This window comes from Pecten maximus, chromosome 7 (genome assembly GCF_902652985.1).
Source record: "Pecten maximus chromosome 7, xPecMax1.1, whole genome shotgun sequence".
Taxonomy (NCBI): Eukaryota; Metazoa; Mollusca; class Bivalvia; order Pectinida; family Pectinidae; genus Pecten; species Pecten maximus.
Genome location: NC_047021.1, coordinates 28417448 through 28443487, shown reverse-complemented (window position 1 = coordinate 28443487; position 26040 = coordinate 28417448). Strand labels below are relative to the sequence as shown.

The following is a 26040-nucleotide window of genomic DNA, read 5'->3' as shown; positions in this document are numbered from 1 at the left end:
CTGGGTTATAATTATATATTTATTTTATTCTCTGTGACAAAAAAAAATATGGACATATATAATATAGAATATATATATATATACAACACAGAAATTATGTTTGAATTTAAAACGTGGGATTGATTGGCAACATTCATTTATACATCATACAAGTGTTTTCTCGCAACCTTCCTGGTCTATATTTCATATTTGCTATTATACAGAGTCTATTCTCAATCTTCTGACACCATCTGGACAATGGACATACTTACATAGATATTTTTACTTCTTACTTACACTTAATTTTGCTGCATACCACGGACATATTTCACGATAATGGTAGAAACAGTAAGATAATTTGAGATATTATAACACAATGTTACATGAATCGTACAATATGAATTTTCATTGTGATACCTGTACTATGATATACTGATATATAAAACATACTCTATTATGTAATTATGGAGCAAGAAAGTCTGTGTTATGTATCAACCATTCATCTTTATGGGCTAGTATGAAGCCAAACGATATTTAGAATTAAACATATCCGGTTAGTAGATCAAGCACTATATGATCCTCGTATCTACTCAGTGTGGTGCTAGTGTACATAACTAACGTCTCGACATGCTCGATGTTTTCCTTCTTTTCAATGAAGGAGCGTCCGGGCCACTAGCAGTTGGGGAGAAAACTCTAGTCTCAATAGACTGGAGCGAATGATAATTGTCCATCATCGGCTTCGCCTTCCTCCAAACCTGGTTAAAAACACCTTACGATTAATATAGTTCATTGCCTGATATCTTCTGTATATGAACTATTGATCCGCTTTGCATTTAGCATCGATTTTATTAGTACTTAGACAGTTAAAAAAACTGGAAAGGGATCTTATAAGATTGTATATGTAAAATTTGAACACAATGTCCGAGCAAAAAAACGACGAAGACAATTTTGAGTTTTACCGATCAATTTGTTAAGGCTGCCAATGAAGCATGGTATCGGCAATGTTATTTGACCTAAGAACATTACGTTTGTTGTGGTTACGATAGGGAGTTGCTTATAAAGATATAGAAGTATGTGGTTACATAGAAATTGAGTAAACCAGTATAAGCGCTAATTAATTGTCCTGTTTTGTTACCTGCTCTTCCTGTAACATCTTCGTCACAGACTCAATATCTGGTGTCATGAAGCGGTCTTTATCCCATGGTCTACATAAAATATTAAGCCGTATTTTAAATATATGAATATATGGTCGTTTCCAAAGAGCACTATATGTCCAGCGTCGCCATATATGGGATTTTAAATAGCTGTTGTAGAAAATCAGTGAGCAAATATATAATCTAACAGATTATAAAACCGCGTGGTGAAACAATATTCATTCGTCGAATGCCACATAGAGTTATATTCCGATAATATCTTGCGTTGAAATAAGATTCGCATCACTTAATGAGTGGTTATAGGTGGTATACTTTAACTTCAGCACTATAAAGCTTAATTTTCAGTTTCAGGAATATCAATAATCAAGAGTTTCTAGTGTAGTATCCAGCACATGAAACAACTTGATATCGTGATTATAAATCTTACCAAGTTCCAAAGAAATCATTTGGAGGATCTCCGGAAAAAAATAATCAAAGAGCAATAACTTCTTCAAAAATAGATGATTCAACGTGCCTCTCGGGGAAACACAATTGCATATTATATATGTTATTTATATTATCAATAGCAATTATTACTTAAAAATGGTTTATTTCAAACAAAGAGATTGGTCAATAAATGTAAGAGGAGATCTTACAGACAGAAGTTTACGCTGGACGGACGGAAGGATGGACGGATGGCGGACAGACGACGCCATATTCAAATTTGACTGGCGTTTTCAAAGGTATTGCAATTTTAAGCAACACCTTTCAAAAGATAATCATTGTATAAACTATTATATCCTTACCCAGCTTTACTACGAACCAACTTATATACTTCCTCAAGCGGTGGTGTAGATTTTAGCGGACGTAGGAACTCGATAGCCTGGCATGCAGCTAACAACTCTATCGCCAGGACTTGAAGGAAAATAAGTATAAAGCATATATTGGAACAATGCATTGTCATTGTCAGTACCTATGGCAATGAACTGTTGCTGTCATGGGTTACATTAATTATATTTCATTAGAAAATAAATATATTCTGTACATTTATTTTTATTAAAAGTTACCTGAGTCGATATTCAAAATGTTTAAAACGAGCACCTCATTTGACGGTCTTTAAATGGCCTCAATTTTTTTACGAATCTAAATATCGTTAAGATGTTCTTAGTCGTATCGGAATGCCATATTTTAAAATTGATTAGTCATTACTAAAAGTTATCGTTTATAACCCCATGATCCTACCTTGCTCGACATGTTCAACTACACGTAGACATTTTCTCGCTGCAAACCCTCCCATGGACACGTGATCCTCTGTGCCTGCACTTGTCGTCAATGAGTCGACAGACGCCGGGTGACACAACACCTTGTTCTCGGAGACTGATGGATAAAGCATGCAGAATGTAACATCAATATATATTGACCGATAAAGTAAAACAAAAATGTCCATCCTAAAGAAAATTAGAATATACTAAAAACCAAGGCCTAATTGAGAATATTCTTTTGGATTCGTTCGTCACGTGACATAATCAACTATCATAATATAAGGTACATGTAGAGCATATAAGGAGAAACTTCAATATATTTCTTATGTTATGGATTAATAACACAAAAATTGAGTATACTTTGAATACATTATGAAACCGCTTTCATTTATAAATGATCCAGTCGCTCTATCAGCCAGTCAAAATGGGCGTTACAATCGGTGACATCATTTTGTACATTATGGATAGTTTACATATTTTTAGGCCAGCAAACATGCCGATTACAAGCAAGATTATATTATAATGTGTTCTTTGTAGATCTAAAAAGAAAACAACACTTACCCAAGGCAGCGGCGGTACAATGCGCAATCATGAATCCTGAATTGAGTCCACCGTCAGGTGTAAGGAAGGCCGGTAACTCACTATAAGCTAAAAAAAAACAAGGTTTTACTCTATTCTCAGAACCTTTTTACAAATTCGTGTTTCCTATACATAAATACAATGTATTTCTTTCTCTAAATGCACTCAACATTTCCAAAGGAAAATATAAATGCGAACACTTCTCTTATGTTTAAATCTGAAAGTACACATGATATTACTAGTCTCCGTTTTTTATCGATGACTACTTACCCGGATTGACAAGTCTCTCGATACGTCGTTCACTCATATTAGCGAGCTCGTGAACACCAATAGCAAGGTAATCAAGGGCCTGAAACGGATGCAAGTCGGTTTTCATAAATTCACAATATCAAAGAGTAAAAAACTCTAAAAGGCCCTTATTTCTGTGTCAGCTAATATTGTGTGGATATTTAGAACAGAAAATAATGACGTGGAAATTGTAATTCCACGCAGAAAAATACTCATATTGAGATTATCGTAACCATAAACAGTTGAGGTATCACTTGATAAATAAAAACGAATACGCATTGAATTTACCTTTGCCGGATATTCACCATGAAAGTTCCCTCCGGATATGATTTCATTAATATCAGCGAAAACCATCTATTGCGGAATTAAGGAAACCGTCTTCGAAGATGCAATTGTGATCGATTTAAAGCTATAAAAACCTACACACAATATATTCAGACAGATTTTAAAAATTGAGGCAACTACGAAAAAAAAGATACTGGGTTGTCGGTAGCACTGTTGATTTCTGTAGTCAATATGCCTTTCACGAAATCTATAGTGTCGTTCACCACTCCATGAACCTGAAAACAAATATGAACATGTTTATCAAAGCCAAATTCTTTTACTGCGGAAATTATTTAGGAAATGCAAGTTATTTAAGCATGAGATTTTGTAGCGTAGAAAGTATGTTTACCTGTGGGCAACAACGGAGGGTATAGGCATCCTGGACCCTGTCACAGAATCTGTGACTTGCTGAAACAGACCATACAGAAATATATTACATGGGATGTTATTTCCAACATGGTTCGGTATGCTAAGTGCATAAAACGTCCAGCTTAAAAAAATGAATATTTAATCTTCAACAGCGTTTTAAATTATCAAGTACCGTTTTATGATACACTGTGGCAGCTGGTACTGTTGCATATATAGCGGTAACAATAGTGATAGGTGACTCAGGAGTCAATTTCAGTAGCATTTCATTTTAAACATGTATTTCGCTGCATATAATCTGTTGCAAATATATTGTAATTTGCAAACTAGTATCAGAATGATAATGTATTGATTAACGGATTTATTGTCGCTACCTGCAATCTCGGATGGATGTGTTTCCGAGTGAAGCAGCGATCTCAGTCTCCTGGCAACTTTGATTTGCCCCTTGTGTGGCCTGACATCATGTATGTCTACAAGAGAATACCGACAAAATAACAGAATCGTTGTAACTCAAATTCAACAAGATAGAGCCATGATATTTTCGTATGTGGCACAGTAGCTGTAAAATGTATAATTACCAATAAATTGTTACATAATAACTGAAAATTAGTAGTATCAACTAATGCAGTATGCCTTGGTTGTAAGAAAGCAAATTGACACATGTATTCATCAATCTCAATAGCATGGAGATTAAATGGTGAGAGAAGCTTTCAATATTTCTTATAGAAAATGGTCAATAATGAAAACATTTGGAATAGTTAGGCACACGAGAGGTTTTAAGGTGTTTGATATAGTCAGACTAGGATCTGGGCAGGAGAGTACGCGGACAGTATGTTCCACAGAGGTTTGTGTAGCCAGGGGACATAGACATAACGACTTGAAATTAATAAACACTAAACGACCAAATAGCATCTGTCAATGCTGTGTAACACCATTAAAAACCGTCAAGGATAATAGGACCAGGTGTTCGAAAAGATTAAGCGTGTTTCTCATCATCGAGAAGACACAAATGCATTTTCATTTTTTTCCCCACAGATTTCTTTCAACGTTTCCTTGTAAACTAAGTAGACAGATTATATGCAATGTTCCATAATAAGCTTCAGCCGCACTAATAAATGAGCATTTGTTTTGCTGGATTTTTGAGATACATTTTACACATTCCAAAGCAATGATGGATGCAAGATATAATCAGCAAACAATTAATTCATATTGCGAACCCACTAGATCAAACATTTCTGGAAAAAATGTTAACATATTTTTGCAAAAACCAATTGAACTAAAAGACTTCTTACACAAAGTTCTTACAAAACTTTGTTCCAGTAACATATACTTACTGCTATCGAACGCCCTAGTTGTACCCTTCAGGACATCCAAGGTAAAGGCGGCCACGATATCTGCCTGTCGAGCGATAGCTTCAGCTCTTTCCACAGCTGAAGGAATTATAACAGTAATCATAGCATTTTACATAATAAATTTATCATTGGAATGTATTATAATATGCTATCCACTTTATAATTGCATTTAAAACATCTCTTATATTCATTTAATATCATCTTAATGTCATTAAATTAGTAACAATTTCCTCAATAGAAAGTCAAATATTAGCTTTATTTTACTTACCTTCTGAGCCCAGTCCTGCTATGAGCTGCGTTCCATTGATTAATGCAATACCCTTTCAATGTAAAAGATGTATTCTTTCCTTATTGCAAAATTGTCATATATTGAATGTCAAAATCGAAACAAAATATTGATTTTCTTGAAATATTTTAATACTTCAAAGAATGAAATATTTCATAAATTATGTAATATTTGGTTTAACTGTCAGAAGTTTTAGAGTTGTTGACAAAATTCCTTATCGATTGCGTCATTGACCCCATGTTGCCCAAACTCACTTCAGGACATAGATAGCATACAGAGATATGACAAGCATTTATGGGAGTTTATCGATCGTTACTATAATCTAAGCAGATAAAATGCGATATAATTTCTTCGACACCTAGTGTTTGACAAAGATTTGAGAATGGACAACTATTAACATTTAATCCTTTTGTCGGTGGTATGACGATCAATTTAATTGTTATACACATATATATGTCGATTATAAATTCTGCGATACTTGCCTCCTTTGGTCCTAGCTTTATCGGTTCTAACCCATTAGATTCCAGAACCTGTAAAGAATAATATTTGTCAAAATATTTTCTTTGAATACACAATATAATTATTACAACACTGATTTTGAATTTCATATGAGCAGAAATTTAGTTACAGCTGTTTTAATTAAGATACTTACATATTTGGCATCGGCCCAGCCACTGTTGGGGCTCCACATCTTACCCTCTCCCATCATACCGAGTGCGAGATGGGACAATGGGGCAAGGTCACCACTAGCACCCACTGTTCCCTTTTCGGGTACGAATGGCAAACAGGAGGCTACAAGTGTCAATTATTGCGTTTAAAATGTATGCCGACCTCAGTATATCATCTATCTTTTCCAGGCTGAACTCAGTTGAATGTAGTTTATTGTCTTGAATATTTTCTACGTGTTAGTAATTACATACGCAGATTTAAGCTTATATTGCAGTACTACTTATATATCTTTATAAAGGTATGTATGTGTCCTGTTGGTAGTAGGTACTTCATGCCCCATTTTGACCGTTCAAAGACAGCATATGTATTATCAAAAGATTACATAGGAGATGAATTTTTTTAGGTTCAGATAAGTCAGCTGGTTATGCTATAGGACCTACAGTGTTAAAACGATATATTCCATTTAAAACTACCTCTTCCCTGCAGAGCTACTTGTAAATAGTCCATTCATCTCAAGCAAGTAATTTTTTCCTTAACATATTTTTCGTTTACTTGTTTTGTTAACTTGTAGTACAAGCATACGTGTGCTTTGTTGTGACTCATAAATACAGTCGGCCTCGTTTTTTCGAAACCAGAGCGGTAAAAAACAAAACAAAGAATGTTTTCAAAGACATCTGGAGTTTTCCAGGTCAAATATATTTTTTCGAGTTAAGCAAAGTCTTGGAGATATCAAAAGTTCGAAATAACGAAGTCTGCCTGCAATTTTTAATTCCTATCTATCAGTAATGTCATAAATGATCTTTCAATGTTTCAATGAACATTACGAATTCATGAATGTGTATAGAGAAGCTGAATGCAAAACCTTTCTGGTAAAAACATACCATTGAAAGCGGCGATATATTTCTGAAGAGTGTCCATCGAGATACCACTGAAGCCCTTAGCTAACACATTGATTCTAAGGGCCAGGACCATGCGAGTCCTCTCCGGGGACAGTGGTGGACCAACGCCTAAGAAAAATGTCAACAATTTGAATATGTGTATTGGTGGTTAAACGTGGTGTAATCAATGATTATATTCGGCCTGTGATTGTAAATAATGTGTTTAATATCAGTTAATATTTTGTGTTTTGACACTTCCAGAAAAATACTGTAGAACGCCCATCCTAAAATAAGAGCCAATAGGATTTCAAATACCTTTGATTGGATTATTTTTCGTTATACATACGAGTGCACATTTTATTCCATTTTGTAGCCTTGACTGCTTAACGGAATTACATTTCTTCTTCAGCAATGTAAAAGTAGTATGTTTAAAATAGAGCTTCCCTTTGATAAATCACAAAACATATTAAAACTATATACTCAATATAGAGTATTAGTTCATTATGGTCTGCAAATAAAACCCTATACCATATCACAGGCTCAACCTAAATATGAAATATAAACAAATCGTATGATCTTTCCACATACTCACCGGCAGCATGAGACCGAATCAGATTTTCCTGTAGCTCTCTGAAATGTAAATGAGAGTACCATAGAGCCCTGATTAGTCTGTATGGATCGGTATATACAATAGGGTTGTTGTTAACATTAAATATTAATACAATGTAGATACAAATGTATATCATTGGAGCTATTATGTCAACAATAGTTAACATTGTTGTTTGTTAACATTAAATATCAATACAGACAACGTAGATATATCATTGGACCTATTATGTAAATAATAATCGTCACACTTACATCAGTTTGGACTTTTCAATCGTCGTACGGGCGAATTTTCCAAACCCAGTGGTGATCCCGTACACAACTATTAGCAACATAGAGATGAATTAATATACATTTGCACGTTATATCGTCGAGCTTGAAATCATATTCTATTAATGGGATCGAAACGTTTTGAAAGATGCATGATGCAAAAGAATATTTGTCAAAATGCATCAAATCTTAGTTATACCTGTGTATCTTTTATAATATACTTTTATATATCTGTTTTTTTTTTTTAAATTTATTTTGATGATATGGTGGTATTAGAAGTTCATCCTGATTGTTGTACAAAAGACACAAGATATTTGCACCTTTCAAAACAAATAGAGACAAATATGTACCAAAACATACCTTTGTTGCTGTTGATTATGTCCTCCAGGAGTTGTCTGGCTTTGTTGACCTTCTGTTCAGACTCAACTGTTAGCTTTAATATAAATACACTTTGTAAAATATGATTGCGTCTATTCAGCAGAGTGCTTGTGATTTTGTTTTCGCGCTACAATTTTAAGATTTCAAAGTAACACGTATACAGTATATCATGGTATGACAGTAAACTATTTGGCCGATGTAGAGATCCAATACATGTCGACATACATATGTCCATATATCACCTGTAATAATTGTATAGGACATGAAACGCTTGTTAAATACACTGTTATGGTTCTAGCGCTACTGTGGAGACAACAGATTATTGTAAAAGTTGATTTTCTCTTTTATTCCAGGTATTATTTTGAGAATATATATATATACAAAAAAAAATGAAAATAAAAATTTAACAGAAAATATTGGAGCGTTTCACAAATTCCACGACAAAACATCTTTTTGATTCAAACTGTTTAAGAGGTTACCATACAGAACTGAATTGAATAGGATATTTTCAATTGTTAAAGACAAACATATATTTATTCCGTAATGTCCAAAATTAAGATAAAAGTTATATCATTTCTTTACATTCGTTCGTTGTACATTAAATACACATCATTTCTATAACAATGAAATGTTGTTTTATTTTTCTCAGACAAACGTATGTATTCCTACCTTTATTCTGTAGTAACCTTTCCCTAGTCGAACCAGGTCGTCAGTTGAAAGGCTGTTTCCATCCAGAGACATGACCTGCCGATGATAATGTAAATCAGAATCTTCACCGTCTTATGTCGTTCATTTTCGATTTTAAAAACGCGATTAAAATGTCATATCTTAAGGTTGAATAAGCAGGCTTCTGAAGTTTAGCCGTCAAGTGTAGATATTGTCAATCTGTGTTCTGATGAGATAATTCTGCATTTAATAGATGGATATGAATTCAAAGAGAAAGTAGACTACTAGTTCATCAATATCAATACAAACAGACTTAACCTAACAACACTTAATTGAGAAATATTTTCATCCAAAAAATCAACAAAGGATACCAACGTAAAAACAAAACCATAATTCAAATCAAAAACCTGTAAAATGTAAACAAAAATATATATTTAGTTTAAACAATGATTAGTGAAGAATAAGGAAGTACAATACAAGAGCTTACAAGAGGGTTTGGTAACAAGGTTAGAGCTTATGTAAAACCAGCTTCTTGTTAGTGATGGGTATAGATATAAAGTAGAGTGATCGTGGTTATATACAAATAAAGGAATGTTTATCTAGGTCCAATCAGTGTCAAGTCATAATGCCATATTAGAATTAAGGTGGTGACAACGGAAGCACGAGGCATTTCAACAAGTACCAAGTCTTACATCATATTGCACAAGGAAATATAATACCCCCAAGGTGAGGATAATGATGTAGATCATAAACCATTCCCATGGTATTCATCCATGACACATGCATCTCTCGAAATCTTATGTTGTTATATTCTCCGCCAGCAGTCGACATACAGTGTACGCCTTAGATATCGTGATAATTGGGGAAAAAACTTAAATATCGATTTAACTTGGATATGCAAACATCGTGTATAGTGGGTGCAGGTATGTTACTATCTAGAAAGGGGAAGGAACATGGCATCACTCTGAGCATACATCTTAGTTTTAAGCTGTCCCTGTTGGTTATAATTGTAAAATTGAAGGACTTTGCAAGGTCTCTATTACCTGTTCTGATAGGCTCTCTTACACATTATTTCTCAATTTGCCATCTTTATTTAGTACATTGTTTTTCTACGGAGAATTACGCAAAAATACGCATAAGAGAATAGCATCTAAAAATATAAATATATTACAAGATGCATAATTATTATTGTATAGTTGTTAATATTCGCTTGGATTTAATATCGCTGTATTCGCGCGGTCCCCTCATATAGTGCTAAGATAATTACCCAGCGAATATGTGTACACTTAAATGTATAAAACTGTTTGTAGAATGTTAACAAGGCATGAATGTGCAGAATTAAATACTAGCGAAGTAGGTCCGAATGGGATATTTGTGCAATACTACAATATTACTGTATATATATGATTAGTCCTGTGAATTCCAACAACTATACAGTGATGCTAAATAGAGAATACACCCGGATTGCAAAGCTGTTTCGTCTCTTCAGATAACAGAAAATTACATACATTTTGTATTTAAAGCGACCCGAAATTAAGCTTCTTCCCAGATCTTCTCTTACGTGTAACGTTCCTGTCTCTTTGATTAAAAAATATTGAAGCAATTTTTATGTAATATTATTCATATGATATATATTATATATACATACCTCCTTAGCGGCTTGGACACTTTCTTTTGGTCTGTACTTTCGTTAAAGAAACATTGATGCACAATGATTTATAGAATAAAAAATGCAAAAGGTGAGCTATCTATCGGCTAATCAGGTATAAACTTGCGTATTGGATGTGATTTTAAATCAAATGTTTTAATGAAGTGACTGTATACTGTATACACTGTATATGTAAGTAGGTACCCCATTCCGTGACATATGACAAGAATATATTCAGTTACCTGATGGTAAACGTTGGTGTTTTAGCCGACTGACGGTATAGATTACTGTGTTAATATATATATACATTATACATCAGCTTTCCTACCTTTTAGGACCGTTGTCTGTTAATTATACGATGCCTGTTACAGTGAAGCAATGTCACGGCAGGTCAATCCGAACTTTGAAGACCCCCATCCCGACCTCATCTGGAAGTCCACACACATAATGTAGTAATTGGATCAATTTCCTTTCAGAGACACATAAACGTCCATCTGAATTGCTGCCAGGGTTCCCCGTTTCTCCCCGGTCTTTGTTGTGTTTTTTCCTACCTATTTTGATTTCATTTAAAATCATACATTTTTTTCGTATTTTGGTTCCGCTTTGGTTTATAAAGGATACATCTTCTCTTCCACATAGACAGGTTCAGCAGGGCCTATGGCGGGACTCGACATATCACTGTCCAGAACTGCAAACGCAACTCACTCAAGTTAATATCTGTTCTGGCAACTTTAGTTACTGTTATATAGAAACAACAGTTGCTTATGCTAATGAAACGATGTTTTCATTTACAATTCATGTATATATATATAAAATGTTTATAGATTTAATGATAAAAAGTTCTTTATATTCACTATCAATACGACCACCGTGTGGATATCGAAAGTTAAACATTATCTGTTGCATCGGAAATAGCTGTACACTTAAACAATATGTACATATCACAAGAGAACAAACATAAAACAATAAAACGTTTGTTATTGTCACTATAAATGCAATCTTGGTGCAAGAACAGTAAAACGGCACCCGGCCCGTTAGGGTGCCATGAATATGTATCTGTCACCCCAATTGCATTTATAATGACAATAAATTTACAATCTAACAGGCGTTTAATTATTATATTTACATTTACATATTCCATACAAGCTGTCCTTCTGAACTAAATGTCCTTTATTTTCATCCTATTTTCTTCTCTGTTAATTTGAAAGAATGCCACCTTTTAATCAAATTCCTTTCTGTGGTTGATTCGCAACCAGTCTGACACACAGTACAAAGCCTTGTCGTAACGATGATCAACATAGCGCCAAAAAGACGTCATAGTAGAGTAACGCAATTGATATTCATTCATAGCGCATAGCGAAGCATTTCGGTGACTTTGATCAAAATGACGTAACCATAATTTTCATGTGATCTTGACTGCTCACAGATGCATACCAGATTAACATTGAGGCAATGGAAAACTGCGGTGTCAAATATAAATATATTAAAATATTTGTATGCAATGCACCATTATCTGCGATAATAAATCCATGCGCTTGCTGTTCAAATATAACTACACAATTATGAGTGTTAGTACGTATACCTGTATATCACCGTGTATAGCCTCACAGGATGCGGTATTGTGGGACATGGGGTGTCGGCACCAAAGCGGCAGGGTGATTAACAAGGCAAGCAAAATTACTTACATATTTCTCTAAACATATCTATTTTACTTTAAATGATGTTCACGGGTTGAGGGAATGTTTCGGTGACTTAACTGTCTAAAACATTTAGTGCAATTCCCTGCTAAATTAGCTAACACTCGTGGACAGTTTCAATACCTATATTGAATTCGCTCTGCATACGAGCATTTTCTTCAAAGATATCAGTATCAAATGTTTGTAGAATAGAATTTTCGCATCTTAGGAAGTTATTAAGAGTTTCGCGATATAATTCATGTAATGGTTTTATGCCGCTTTTAAGCAGTAAAATGTGATTTTTATGGCGACAAATCAATGTGGGTAATGGAGTTACGCTTTAAGAGAGCAATGAGGTTTCGGTTAAATCGTTGTTTCATGTACGATTCCAGATGTCTATATTGAAATGTCGAAGAAAAAAACAGGATTGTGGCTAAAAATATATAGTAGCCTAGCCTAGTGACAGAAACAGAGACTTATAATCATCTGCATCAAATGTGTCACCTACATGTAGTAGCCAACATTATGAACCATGCTGACAACCATAGCAGCCTGTACCGATTCAACCACGGTTTCCGCAAATTAAGATCATGCGAGAGTCAGCTTTTAGATTTCCTAGAAGATGTATCACAGACAGCAGATGATGGAAAGCATAGCGATGTCCTCATCATGGACTTCTCTTAGGAGTTTGACAGAGTGAATCATTGAATGTTCTACTCTGTCACAAGCTTAGATACTATGGAGTAAATTATATAGTCAACACCCGGATAGAAAGTTTACTATCAGACATGGAACAGTGTGTGCTTGTGATTGGCCAAAATCTGAATCCGTCAAAGTAACGTCATAGGTGCACCACCAATAAAGTATTGTCATAGCGTTTTAGACCCCCCCCCCCCCCCCCCCCCCCCCCCCCCCTAATAATATGTTGATGCTTAAAAGCGACATTAACATAAAACCATTACTTGAATTATATCGCGCAACTCTTAATCACTTAAACCTAAGATGCGGAAAACCTTTTCTACAAACATGAAATACAGCTATATTTGAAGAAAATGCGAGCATGCATAGATAATTTACCATAGGTATTGACTCCGTCCACGAGTGTTTGCAAATTCAGCAGGGAATTGAGCTAAATATATTTTAGACAGCGTAGTCACCGAAACATAACTTAAATAGATACGTAAAATAGATACGTTTAAAAAACGATATAAGTAATGTTACTTCCCTTGTTGGTCACTCTGCCGCTTCGGTACCGACACCCCATATCCCACTATACCCAATTGTGAGGCTACCCACGGTGTGCATTATATACTGTATGATTGAACTCGCTTCTTCTTTGTTTGTATTCTATCATTATTAAAGTGTTGTGAACCTTTGCGTATTGTCCGTCAAATGGCCACAATGACCTATGAACTGTCCTAATTGTGGTGGCCAGGGGGCGGTCATGGGTATGGAATGCGGTCACTGGCACGGGATGTGTGTTTTTTTTTTTTTTTTTTTTTTTATGAGAAATACCATTATACATGTAAATTAACTGTGTGTATTACCATTATACATGTAAATTATCTGTGTGTATCACCATTATTCATATTTGTTCTTCCAATAAGGTTTTCCCCTCATCAATTAGGATTAAACATTTCTATGTTTTTATTAGATATTAAATTTCATGTACATTTGTAGGGTACTTAGGATTTGTATACATTTGTCGTGTTATTATGTGTTATGAATACTTATAGTTAATAGACATCTATGTTTTTCTCCTTTTTCATCTGAGCGTTATTATTGTTACATTCTTTACACTATTATAGTGTCGCCCCGACCCGGGTCGACGCGAACACATATCGGATCCTCATGCATCTTCTCTTATATTTCCTCCAAATATCTTTTTCCAGTCGTCCTGGTTTTTCCTTTGTTCTTTTTCTGTTCCTAATACATCTTTGCTTTTATCTTTTCTCAAATTTCTGTTATCTCTCTATCTCTTCCTACCCAACAAAACTAATCGGATGGTGCATTACTCTTATGCATATGTAGCTACCTTTGGCCACCTTCACACCTATTTCTCTAGTTATCATTTTGATCCTTCTTAGTGGGTTGTTGCACTGATACGTGAAGGTGTTCCATTGGTACCTTTTACTGTAAAACACATGGTATTGGTAAACGGTTATACTTTACCGGCAAGTGATTCTTTTTTTGATTTGTTTAAAACAGCTGTGTATTCAAGTGTACTTTTCGTTTATCTAACATGTATGCAAGTCTTTGTGAAGCAGAACAGTACAGTTTTTCTTTTATTACTTAAATTTGCGCTGTCATGTGATGACTTTGACAGTCGTGGTCCGACTGTAAGTAATTCTACACCTCCTTATTCAAGTAGATATCAAAGTCAAACGGTTAACTTTGACCATTTAAAAAAGTGTATTAATTCACTAATTATGTTTGTGTTTTTATGCTTTCGAAATACCCAGATTTAGACTTTCAGTTATATGGTAATCAAGAAATGTCTTTGAATATTAATTCTGAAGTATTCTTATTTATTATACCTTATGTAAGATTCTCGCCTTATTATTGGTCAATTCCTAATCACATGACCTGAAACAATATGCAGTGTCAGTAATTAAATATTCCCGCGTTTCGTCAGTATAGCGGGAATAATTTGTCTTTAACGACATCGTATTACTCGTGCTAGGCGCATGCTCCGCGGGAGCGGGTACACGTGTACATGCTCGGGTACACGTGGTCGTGAGGTCACTTTCTAGCTGCCATCTCAGCAGGGCGGACACAGCTAAATTCGCTCCTATATACATGTACTCTAGAACATCATGGATCCAGGTATTAACAGACATATACAATCTACTGTCGATGAGGCACAATCAGCGTTGTTCTCTCGTTTGGACGTATTAATGTCAGAGAAGTTGGGTGAATTAGAGGCCAAAATCCATGCAAAACAGGTTGACATTTCCAATGTTCAGCGAGCGCAAATACGACAGGACATTATCGGTGTGGACAATCATAAATTCACTAAAAAGAGCTGCGAAGAGCAATTCAAGTTCAACCGGAAGGTCGCTTCTAAGTTACAAGAAGCTGATGAAATATCTCTACACGACCCTCAGGCCACCAAATCCCTTATTGCCGAAGGTATGGACTTGATTAATCATCGGCAAAAGCTTATCAAACTGGCCGACACGTCGGAGGCTGGATGGAAAGCCGTCGAGGAGTATATTTCTAAACCCCTCGCCTCCGACTCGGACGACGAGAAACGGATGGACCGGGCCCGGTCAAGAGCGGACCGTAAAATCAAGGCGGCTAAGCAAAAATCTACTAAATGGAGATCTCGATATTCGCCTTACCAACGTAGTACCTACTCACCCCCAGGTGAACACTCAGGACAATCGGACAAAGTGATCCCCGTCAGGACCCCTAGGCCTGGGGTGTGCTATGGTTGTGGAAGGGCCGGACATTGGAGGTCAGAGTGCCCAGCCATGTCAGCCGGTGGACCCAGCAACGGTCAAAAGATAAGTAGTATTTTTGATACTAAGCATGTTGAGCTTAACGATATTTCTACCGTCTCGGCGGTTAGAGTAAAAAGGGCGATTTCGCCGTTTGGTAGATTGAATAAGTGTTTAGCTTATTGGAAAGATACTGGCGCCAGCGATAGTGTTTTATCGGTAATAGCCGACGGTTATAAGTTGCCTTTTAAAAAAATCCCTCCAAATGTTCGTTTGAGAAACAATAAGTCTGCTCGTGACAATCTTCAGTTTGTTAACACGGAGGTTGAGAATTTACTGAGCATTGGCTGTATATCTGAGGTCAAAGTTCAGCCACGTGTTGTCAATCCTTTGACAGTAGCGTACAACCGGGCAGGTAAACCGCGTCTTGTCTTAGATTGTCGCCACATAAATGTGTTTCTCCACAAGTTCAAATTTAAATACGAGGATGCGAGGGTTGCTCGAGATTTGTTTCATCAAGGCAATTTTTTGTTCACTATTGATTTAAAGTCAGCCTATCATCACATTGAAATTTATCCGAGCATAGAAAGTTCTTAGGTTTCGAGGTCGAAATGGGCGGAGTCGCCCGATTCTTTGTATTTAACGTTCTCCCGTTTGGTACATGTATCTCTACGGCGGGTTGTATTTTCACAAAGGTCTTACGACAGGTAGTCAAGCACGTGCGTGGTCAAGGTCACAAACTAGTTATGTTTTTGGACGACGGCATTGGTGGTCATGGTACGGTAGGCGGGGCTAACGTAGCCAGTCAATGCGTAAAGAGATGTTTGAGAGATTATGGTTTCCTTATCGCGGACGAAAAGTGCCAATGGGAGCCATCCCAGGATGTCACGTGACTCGGGTACACGTGGGCAATGATAGAAGGCGTGCTTAGAGTTTCCACCGACAGGGTTGACAGATTGGTGTCATTGTTGAAACACACTATGTCGTTAGTCTGTAGCAGAGGTCAACTGTTGTTCTCGGCCAGGTATATCGCCAGCATTGTAGGGCTGGTCATATCAATGCACAGTGTAATAGGATCGACGGTTCGATTGCGTACGCGTGAACTTAGGGCAAGTTTGTTGACGAGAGCCAGCTGGAATGCTGGAGTGTTTTTGAGCGCAGAGGCGCTGAACGAAATAGAATTTTGGCTTTCTAATGTACAAACTTTAAACGACAAAGGGTCGACATTGAGGGAGAGTAACAAATGTTCAAAGGTAATTTGTACCGATGCCTCTGAGGTAGGTTACGGAGGTTTTGTTATCCCCTGTGTGGATCCTCTTATGGAGGGAGATGAAACACTTAGTGCCGAGGACACTGGTTATATGCATGAGGCATTGGCCTTGGCTGAAGGCGACGGTTTTATTCCAAATGTGGAAAGGTTGTACGAGCATGGTGACTGCGTGGTCATAGGAACATGGGACAGTGACGAGCGCGTGCGTAGTTCCACGTGGAGAGAGTTGGAGGCAGCGAAGCGCGTATTGTTTACTACTATAGATAGGGTCAGAGGTCACAATGTCAGGTTATTAGCTCACCTGGCCCGAAGGGCCGGTGAGCTTATGCCATGGTGCAGCGTCCGTCGTCCGGCGTCCGGCGTCCGTCGTCCGTCGTCCGGCGTCCGTCGTCCGTCGTCCGGCGTCCGTCAACTTTTTCTTTAAATTGCTACTAGTCCTAAAGTATTGAATGGATTTTCACAAAATTTGGTCAGGAACATCCTTGGGGGAAGGGGAACAGAGTTTGTATAAATTTTTACTCTGAACCCCCAGGGGCCTGAGGGGCGGGGCCAAATAGGGGAAATAGGGTTACTCCTTTAAATCGCTACTAGTCATAAAGTTATGAATGAATTTGAACCAAATTTGGTCAGGAACATCCTTGGCAGAAGGGGAACAGAATTTGTATAAATTTTTACTCTGAACCCCCAGGGGCCTGAGGGGCGGGGCCAAATAGGGGAAATAGGGTTACTCCTTTAAATCGCTACTAGTCATAAAGTTATGAATGAATTTGAACCAAATTTGGTCAGTAACATCCTTGGCAGAAAGGGAACAGAGTTTGTATAAATTTTTACTCTGAACCCCCATGGGCCTGAGGGGCGGGGCCAAATAGGGGAAATAGGGTTACTCCTTTAAATCGCTACTAGTCATAAAGTTATGAATGAATTTGAACCAAATTCGGTCAGGAACATCCTTGGCAGAAAGGAAACAGAGTTTGTATAAATTTTTACTCTGAACCCCCAGGGGCCTGAGGGGCGGGGCCAAATAGGGGAAATAGGGTTACTCCTTTAAATCGCTACTAGTCATAAAGTTATGAATGAATTTGAACCAAATTTGGTCAGGAACATCCTTGGCAGAAGATGAACAGAGTTTGTATAAATTTTTACTCTGAACCCCCAGGGACCTGAGGGGCGGGGCCAAATAGGGGAAATAGGGTTACTCCTTTAAATCGCTACTTGTCATAAAGTTATGAATGAATTTGAACCAAATTTGGTCAGGAACATCCTTGGCAGAAAGGGAACAGAGTTTGTATAAATTTTTACTCTGAACCCCCAGGGGCCTGAGGGGCGGGGCCAAATAGGGGAAATAGGGTTACTCCTTTAAATCGCTACTAGTCATGAAGTTATGAATGAATTTGAACCAAATTTGGTCAGGAACATCCTTGGCAGAAGGTGAACAGAGTTTGTATAAATTTTTACTCTGAACCCCCAGGGCCTGAGGGGCGGGGCCAAATAGGGGAAATAGGGTTACTCCTTTAAACCGCTACTAGTCATAAAGTTATGAATGAATTTGAACCAAATTTGGTCAGTAACATCCTTGGCAGAAGGGGAACAGAGTTTGTATAAATTTTTACTCTGAACCCCCAGGGGCCTGAGGGGCGGGGCCAAATAGGGGAAATAGAGTTACTCCTTTAAATCGCTACTAGTCATGAAGTTATGAATGAATTTGAACCCAATTTGGTCAGGAACATCCTTGGCAGAAGGTGAACAGAGTTTGTATAAATTTTTACTCTGAACCCCCAGGGCCTGAGGGGCGGGGCCAAATAGGGGAAATAGGGTTACTCCTTTAAATCGTTACTAGTCATAAAGTTACGAATGAATTTGAACCAAATTTGGTCAGGAACATCCTTGGGGGAAGAGGAACAAAGTTTGTGTAAATCTTTATTCTCAACCCCCAGGGGCCTGAGGGGCGGGGCCAAATAGGGGAAATAGGGTTACTCCTTTAAATCGCGACTAGTCCTAAAGTATTGAATAGGTTTTCACCAAATTTGGTCAGGAACATCCTTGAGGGGAAGAGGAACAAAGTTTGTGTAAATCTTTATTCTCAACCCCCAGGGGCTTGAGGGGCGGGGCCAAATAGGGGAAATAGAGTTACTCCTTTAAATCGCTACTAGTCATGAAGTTATGAATGAATTTGAACCAAATTTGGTCAGGAACATCCTTGGCAGAAGGTGAACAGAGTTTGTATAAATTTTTACTCTGAACCCCCAGGGCCTGAGGGGCGGGGCCAAATAGGGGAAATAGGGTTACTCCTTTAAATCGTTACTAGTCATAAATTTACGAATGAATTTGAACCAAATTTGGTCAGGAACATCCTTGGGGGAAGAGGAACAAAGTTTGTGTAAATCTTTATTTTCAACCCCCAGGGGCCTGAGGGGCGGGGCCAAATAGGGGAAATAGGGTTACTCCTTTAAATCGCGACTAGTCCTAAAGTATTGAATGGGTTTTCACCAAATTTGGTCAGGAACATCCTTGAGGGGAGGGGGAACAGAGTTTATATGAATTTTTACTCTGTACCCCTAGGGGCCTAAGGGGCAGGGCCAGGTAGGGGAAATAGAGATTAGTCTTTTAATTGCTACTAGTCATAAAGTTTTAAATGGATTTTAACCAAATATGGTCAAGAATATTCATTGGAGAAGGGGAACCGAGTTGGTATGATTTTTTACTCTGAATCCCCAGGGGACTGGGGAGTGGGGTCTGATAGGGAAAATAGGGGTTAATCCTTTAAATCGCTATTAATTATTAAGTTACGAATGGATTTGAACCAAATTTGGTCTGGAATATCCTTAGGGGAAGGGGGAAAGAGAGTTTATATAAATATTGACTCTGACCCCCAAGGGGCCTGAAGGGAGGGGCCAAATAGGGGAAATAGAGATTTGAGTTTTAAATGGATTTGAACCCAATTTGGTCAGAAACATCCGTGGTGATGGGGGAACAGATTTTGCATAAATGGTTACTGTGACCCTCAATCCCATAACTATGTATATCATCGCTGGGCATTAAGAGATAAACACAATTCTTATGTAAAAATAGGCCAAAGGGGTTTTCCCCACCCTAAGGGACTTAGTTTCTTTAAACACCATTATGGTGTAAAAATAATCCATATGGTCTTTCAGAGAGTACATTTTTGTATATGTATTGACAAATTGAACATGTACATTATTTTGACATTTGGTCAAATCCAACCAGGTGAGCGATACAGGCCCCATGGGCCTCTTGTTCATGGATAACAAGGGCGCATGTACAATCGCTCGGGTCGGTAGCGGTAAAACACACTTACAGAAGGTCGCTATGGACATGCATAGGCTTACGTCCAGTAATAGTGTTAAACTGGTAACACAGTGGTTGCCTAGAAATAGCAATAAAACCGCTGATTTTCTCAGCAGATGTTCTGATTCCGATGATTGGTCTGTTCAGGCTTGGGTGTTTGGTGTTTGTGAGAAGAAGTGGGGACCACATGAAGTTGATCGTTTCGCTTCAGATTACAATAAAAAATGCACTCGTTTTAATTCCCGGTGGTGGTGTCCGGGTACGGAGGCTATTGACGCTTTTACCGTGTTCTGGGGGAGGGTAAACAACTGGTTAGTGCCCCCTCCCCGGCTTGTTTGTAAGATGTTAAACAAAATGAAGGCAGACCAGGCCTATGGGACAGTAGTGGTTCCAGCTTGTCGTTCAGCAGCTTTCTGGCCTGTTTTATGTCAGGGGGACAAATTTGCCAGTTTTGTTAAAGATTACACCTCGTTATCGAAAAACAGGGTAACGATCGGTGGCAGGGGGAACAACGGGATTTTTGAGAAAGGTGTATTATCTTTCAACATGTTTGCACTACGATTAGATTTCCGTCATTGAACATGTTATATTTATGTATTGATTGTTATTCTTAACAGGCATAGGTCTGCGAGGATCTGTTGACAAGGCCGTCAGAGCTGCGGGGGTACCGGCGGAATCAGCGCTACACAGTGTATCGCGTAATATGGCGGACAGGCTCATGAATAGCAAAAGCGACAATACCAACAAGAAATACTTTGACACGTTTCGCAGGTGGGAACATTTTTGCTCTACGCATAGTTGCTGTGCGTTACCTGCTAATCCAGTGCATTTGACTCTGTATTTGAATTATCTGTTGGACAAGCGTTCCTCATTTTCCGTGATCTCTGCGACTGTGTACGCCATTAAATGGGTACATGATATCAACGGACATTCTGATCCCACGACTAACAGTTTCGTTCGTAATTTGATGGAGTCTTCCAAAAGGACGTCACGCAAGCCAGTCTGCAAAAAGGACCCAATTACTACGGACACTCTGATTCATTTATGTAACATGTTTTCTGATAGTAGGGATTTGCTCGTTATTCGGGACTTGTCAATGATTTTATTGTGTTTTTCTGTTTTTTTTACGTTTTAATGAACTTAGCAATCTGCTGTGTTCGGATCTAAAAATATTCGATAGCCATTTCATTTTAGTGATCAGGAAAAGCAAAACCGACCAATACCGTCACGGTAGCGAAGTAGTTATCAGTAAGGGTCAGACATCGGCATGTCCCCCCGCCATGATTCTCAAATATATAGAAATCGCGGGGATTGATCTTCAGTCAGATATATTTTTATTCAAGCCTATTTTCCGCTCCGGTTCAACGTGTAAGCTTATTCATAAGAACAAGAGTTTGAGTTACACGGGGGTCCCGACAGGCCATTTCGAAGCGTTTGTCTTTAGTTTGTGACGTAAGAAATGTTGGATTGCACAGTTTGCGCGCTGGGGGCGCCACTGTCGCCGCGAATAACGGCGTGAATGACAGGTGCTTTAAGAGGCACGGTCGATGGAAGAGTGAAACTGCTAAGGATGGTTATGTCGCAGACTCGTTACAGGCAAGGTTAAAGGTGACCCCAAAGCTCGGTTTGTAAATATGTTTCATATTCAGTTAATAGGGTACGCGTTTTCAGCTTTTTAGTTAATTGATTAATTCTCGGTCTTCCTTTCCCTTTCTTTGTTATTTATATTACACGGGCACGCTAGTACGGCAAATTTATATTTGCTTTTGAGTTGTATTTTTGGAAGTAGTGGAGTGAAGACTTAAATATTCCCGCGTTTCGTCAGTATAGCGGGAATAATTCGTCTTTAACGACATCGTATTACTCGTGCTAGGCGCACGCTCCGCGGGAGCGGGTACACGTGTACATGCTCGGGTACACGTGGTCGTGAGGTCACTTTCTAGCTGCCATCTCAGCAGGGCGGACACAGCTAAATTTTTCATTTGATTTTTCCTGTTTTTGAAAAATATGGAGTGTACATATAATACAAATATCAATTGTATATATTTCCTCGATAACGCAGGTCCAGCGTTACCCCTAGGTACACCTGTAAGGGTATAATCGTTTTCCCGCCACCGCGGATACAGGTTTCCGGGGGCTATCTCCGGTTTTTCCTGGGCGCCAGGTTCATACTGATGAGGGGGATATTGTATTTTACTATTCAAATAGTTTTCCAAAGTTTCATGTACCTCTGTATCATGTTGTTTCAGAGGAGCGATATCGTTTGAGTACGGAATATTTGTACAAAAGATCGGTGTATATACATTAAACATGCATAATTTTGATTAAACGCCGGCTGCTATTACACGGGCACGCTAGTACGGCAAATTTATATTTGCTTTTGAGTTGTATTTTTGGAAGTAGTGGAGTGAAGACCAGCGGTCAACATTGCCGTGGGATATTGCAATGTTCCCCGCTCCGCCCGAAAACGCACGATTGTTTCTTACGGAAAAAATCCCGAACATTGAGAAGGGAGACAATTCTTACAAACGCAACAGTGACACAGACTAACTTGTAAACATAGAGCAGACGTCCAAGAGGTTTGCCTCAATATTTGAGGAGGATATCGATCAATTGATATCTATTCGGTATAATAAAATAAATAGTGCCCTTGTCTGAGGGGAATATGGAGGATTGCTTCCCCTCGAGAACATTATCTTCCCTCGCCTATCGGCTCGGGAAGATAATGTTCCCTCGGGGAAACAATCCTCCATATTCCTCGAGAACATTATCTTACCTCGCCTATCGGCTCGGGAAGATAATGTTCCCTAGGGGAAACAATCCTCCATATTCCCCTCAGACAAAATACGTTTAAACAAAAAAACTCTTCTTTTTTTTCCCGGCATAGCCGTATATAATTCTTTTGGCCCCGGATATGACGCGACAGGTGGCGTTACTGGTCAAGATGAAGTATGTGATTGGTCAATGTAGCGGTAAATGCAAAATGCAGATATGCACTTAAAAACGAAACAAAGTTAAGATTAAATGCGAGCTGAATAAGTGGATGTATCTTTACAAATGATATATTGGTAAAATTATATACCTGATTAAAATGTAGTCTTATTATCACCAAAAATTATTCAAACTAATATAATTTTGTTATCCGTGCTCTGAAACGCATTAGTTCGTTGATTTATTTCACCAGCAGTTTTACAATTTTACAACCAGCATTAAAACTATGCCGTTTATCTTTTTTAAAGATATTTCTTGTTTGTTGTATTTTGTGGAAACAAAAAGTTTCAAAAGTGTTATCTCTTGACTCATTCTTTGTTTTCCAAAATGAAATTTGCTGTTCGGCAGTTACAAGAGGGTGTCCAATTGAAAACGTAGACAGGTGAAATCTACAGATTAAATCCTGCCGTAAAAATACCAAATTCAGATCAAGCACTCTCGGATACAAAATCGTATGTGCTATAAAAACTTACCGACTGTAACAAAGTCACTGTCGTCCAGAACATCCCGGATGGAGTCATCAGAATCTAGAATGGCGCCACCCTTGGCTTTGCGGACTTCAAACACCGTTTCATCGGCGTGGCCGCTGTTACACTTGGATTTGTAGTAACGACGCAAGCTCTCCTCTCCGAGCCATTTCACCTTCTCCGATCCCTTACAGGGAACAGCGAACCAATCCCCGCGTACCCGTACAGATAGCTTCATGTTTCAGTTTACCTCTACCTTTCTACGTGTAAAAGTTTTTACCCGCTTACAACAAAACTGTTCAGCCTTTCTACTCTTGAAACTTTCAATTTCTCGAAAGCGAACAACTGAAAGATTCGATATCTGCGAGGTCAACAAAACAAAGGTCAAATAAGGTCTGTGGCTTCCAACCACGGAGATAAGGTGGTTAGACAGTGATACCAAGTATTTCAACTTATCGTATACACCAACCAGCATAAAATAGGTCACCTGTCAATATCTGAAGGTCATTGGACATTTTTCGCGTAGCATGATTCCATATGGAGGTTTTCTCATACCGATAAAGATGTTATTTAAAGTGGTAATGCTGACCGATATAGAGGAACCGCGGATATACGGTACCACGTGACTATTTTTAAAAGGAACGCAAAAACGTGTTTACTTGAGATCTGGAACAGGTGTAAGCTATTGTCAAAAGTATGCATTGGAAAACATTATTATTCTTGTTTGGATTTGTATCCGTTTAGTTTTCCTTTAATGAATAGTGGAAGCTTGGAGGTTGGGGTTGGAGTTGGGGTGGGGTGGGGGTTGCTGATGCGGTTTGGTTTTGGGTTGGGGCTGGGGTTTGGGGTGGGGTCAGGAGTGGGGGTTTGGGTTTTGGTTGGGGGTTTTGGTTGCGGTTGGGGGGGGGGGGGGGGGGGGGGGCTACAACTAATCACTTTTTTGTTCACTGAAACAGTAGATTCAAAATGTGGAGTGAACAAATTGGAAAGATAAAAAAAATCATCCCAATATTTACGAATATAATTATCCTACCTTGAGAGCTGAGAACGACGGAGAGAGGTGTAGAGAGTTACATTAAAGTAAATTACAATTTCGATTAAAATGACGATTAAATCATTTTTAAATGGTATATCTGCTCGAACCTTTAAAGAGGCTTACCCGCAGACGGACCGGTAAACAGCACATCTCCGATCACTAAATAAACTTCAGTATTCAGTACACGTTTCTATGTGACAAAATTAGAGGCTTTCCAACTTTATTTCTTGAAAACAATTACAGAATATGTATTTAAAAGGCGTTTTAAAACTCAGCCCGAGAGGGAAATGTATGGAATATAACGGCAAATCTTCTTTGTAAATCGCCGCTGCCTTTGAAGTTATCACTGCGCGGCACTGTGCACGTGCTTGTTTCTTTGATGTGTCAATCAAATTAGACTCCTCTTTATAGCGGGGACTTATTGCGGGTTGCGATTAAATAAATAATATTTAAAAAATGAGGTTTTAATATCACTTTTCAGCGTTTTATAAGGAAAATAAAATGAAAAACTCAACAATTCCAACAATCTGTCATGTGTAAAAAATCTTTTTCTATTAGCCAATTTTTCTGATCTCTCTGCGGGCAAGCCTCTTTAACATACACATGTATATAAATGTTATACCACTGCAATTAATGTTTGATTTTCTGCATCCAAGAAGTCTAACTATGAACTTTTGGTAGAATTACATATTTTTCGCATGAAAAAAAAAGTAAGAATATGTTCTATATATCCACACGTGCAGAAAATGCTCTCTGCTATATTTCTATAAATAAATCATTTTTCAGAGTGTCACAATTTAAACGAACTTTATGCAGATCTAATTGTTGAGAATGCAAATGTAAGCAGAGATAATCTGTTGCTCAAAAGGTGATTAGACTAATCATAGTTTCTGGTAAAACTAACGCGTTGGCAGGGTATTTTTTGTATTGCGTTTCTATCGATTACACATACACTTGTAGCAGGCCGGGTTTTAATTGTAAATACTGTACATAGTTGCATGGTCGCCTTCTAGCTTTCAGGATAGGGGGAATTTCCTTCTAGCTCAGTCGGTAGAGCGGCGGACCAGTAAGCCGAGGGTCGCGGGTTCGATCCTCGGCTGGCTGCACACTACTACGCCTTGAACTTGTACACACTCATGCCCCAAAAATATGTCAACACGGTCACTT

At 38.1% G+C, this 26040-nt stretch overlaps 1 protein-coding gene across 1 annotated transcript; it reads right to left on the bottom strand.

The window, feature by feature from the left end:
- Nucleotides 1–4: 4 nt before the first annotated feature.
- Nucleotides 5–24224, bottom strand: LOC117330470 (histidine ammonia-lyase-like). Its single transcript, XM_033888764.1, has 22 exons — nt 23844–24224; nt 11306–11372; nt 10685–10715; nt 9040–9114; nt 8353–8425; nt 7978–8044; nt 7709–7746; nt 7120–7245; nt 6222–6361; nt 6052–6099; nt 5552–5603; nt 5266–5361; nt 4306–4401; nt 3915–3973; nt 3721–3801; nt 3530–3595; nt 3224–3302; nt 2936–3022; nt 2355–2489; nt 1919–2027; nt 1115–1184; nt 5–734 (listed from the first exon to the last, which is right to left on the bottom strand). The coding sequence occupies exons 1-22, from the start codon at nt 24073–24075 to the stop codon at nt 594–596; spliced, it is 1968 nt and encodes a 655-aa protein (XP_033744655.1). The 5' UTR covers nt 24076–24224; the 3' UTR covers nt 5–593.
- Between the last annotated feature and the right edge of the window lie 1816 nt (nt 24225–26040).

Bases quoted from the DNA above. Each gene is read 5' to 3' on its own strand.
- LOC117330470 (XM_033888764.1), bottom strand. From the start codon at position 24,075: ATGAAGCTATCTGTACGGGTACGCGGGGATTGGTTCGCTGTTCCCTGT. The intron at 3,974-4,305 runs GTAGCGACAATA...GGTCTGTTTCAG, and splicing joins ACATCCATCCGAGATTGCAG to CAAGTCACAGATTCTGTGAC. The intron at 2,490-2,935 runs GTAAGTGTTGTT...TTTATCCATCAG, and splicing joins TTGTACCGCCGCTGCCTTGG to TCTCCGAGAACAAGGTGTTG.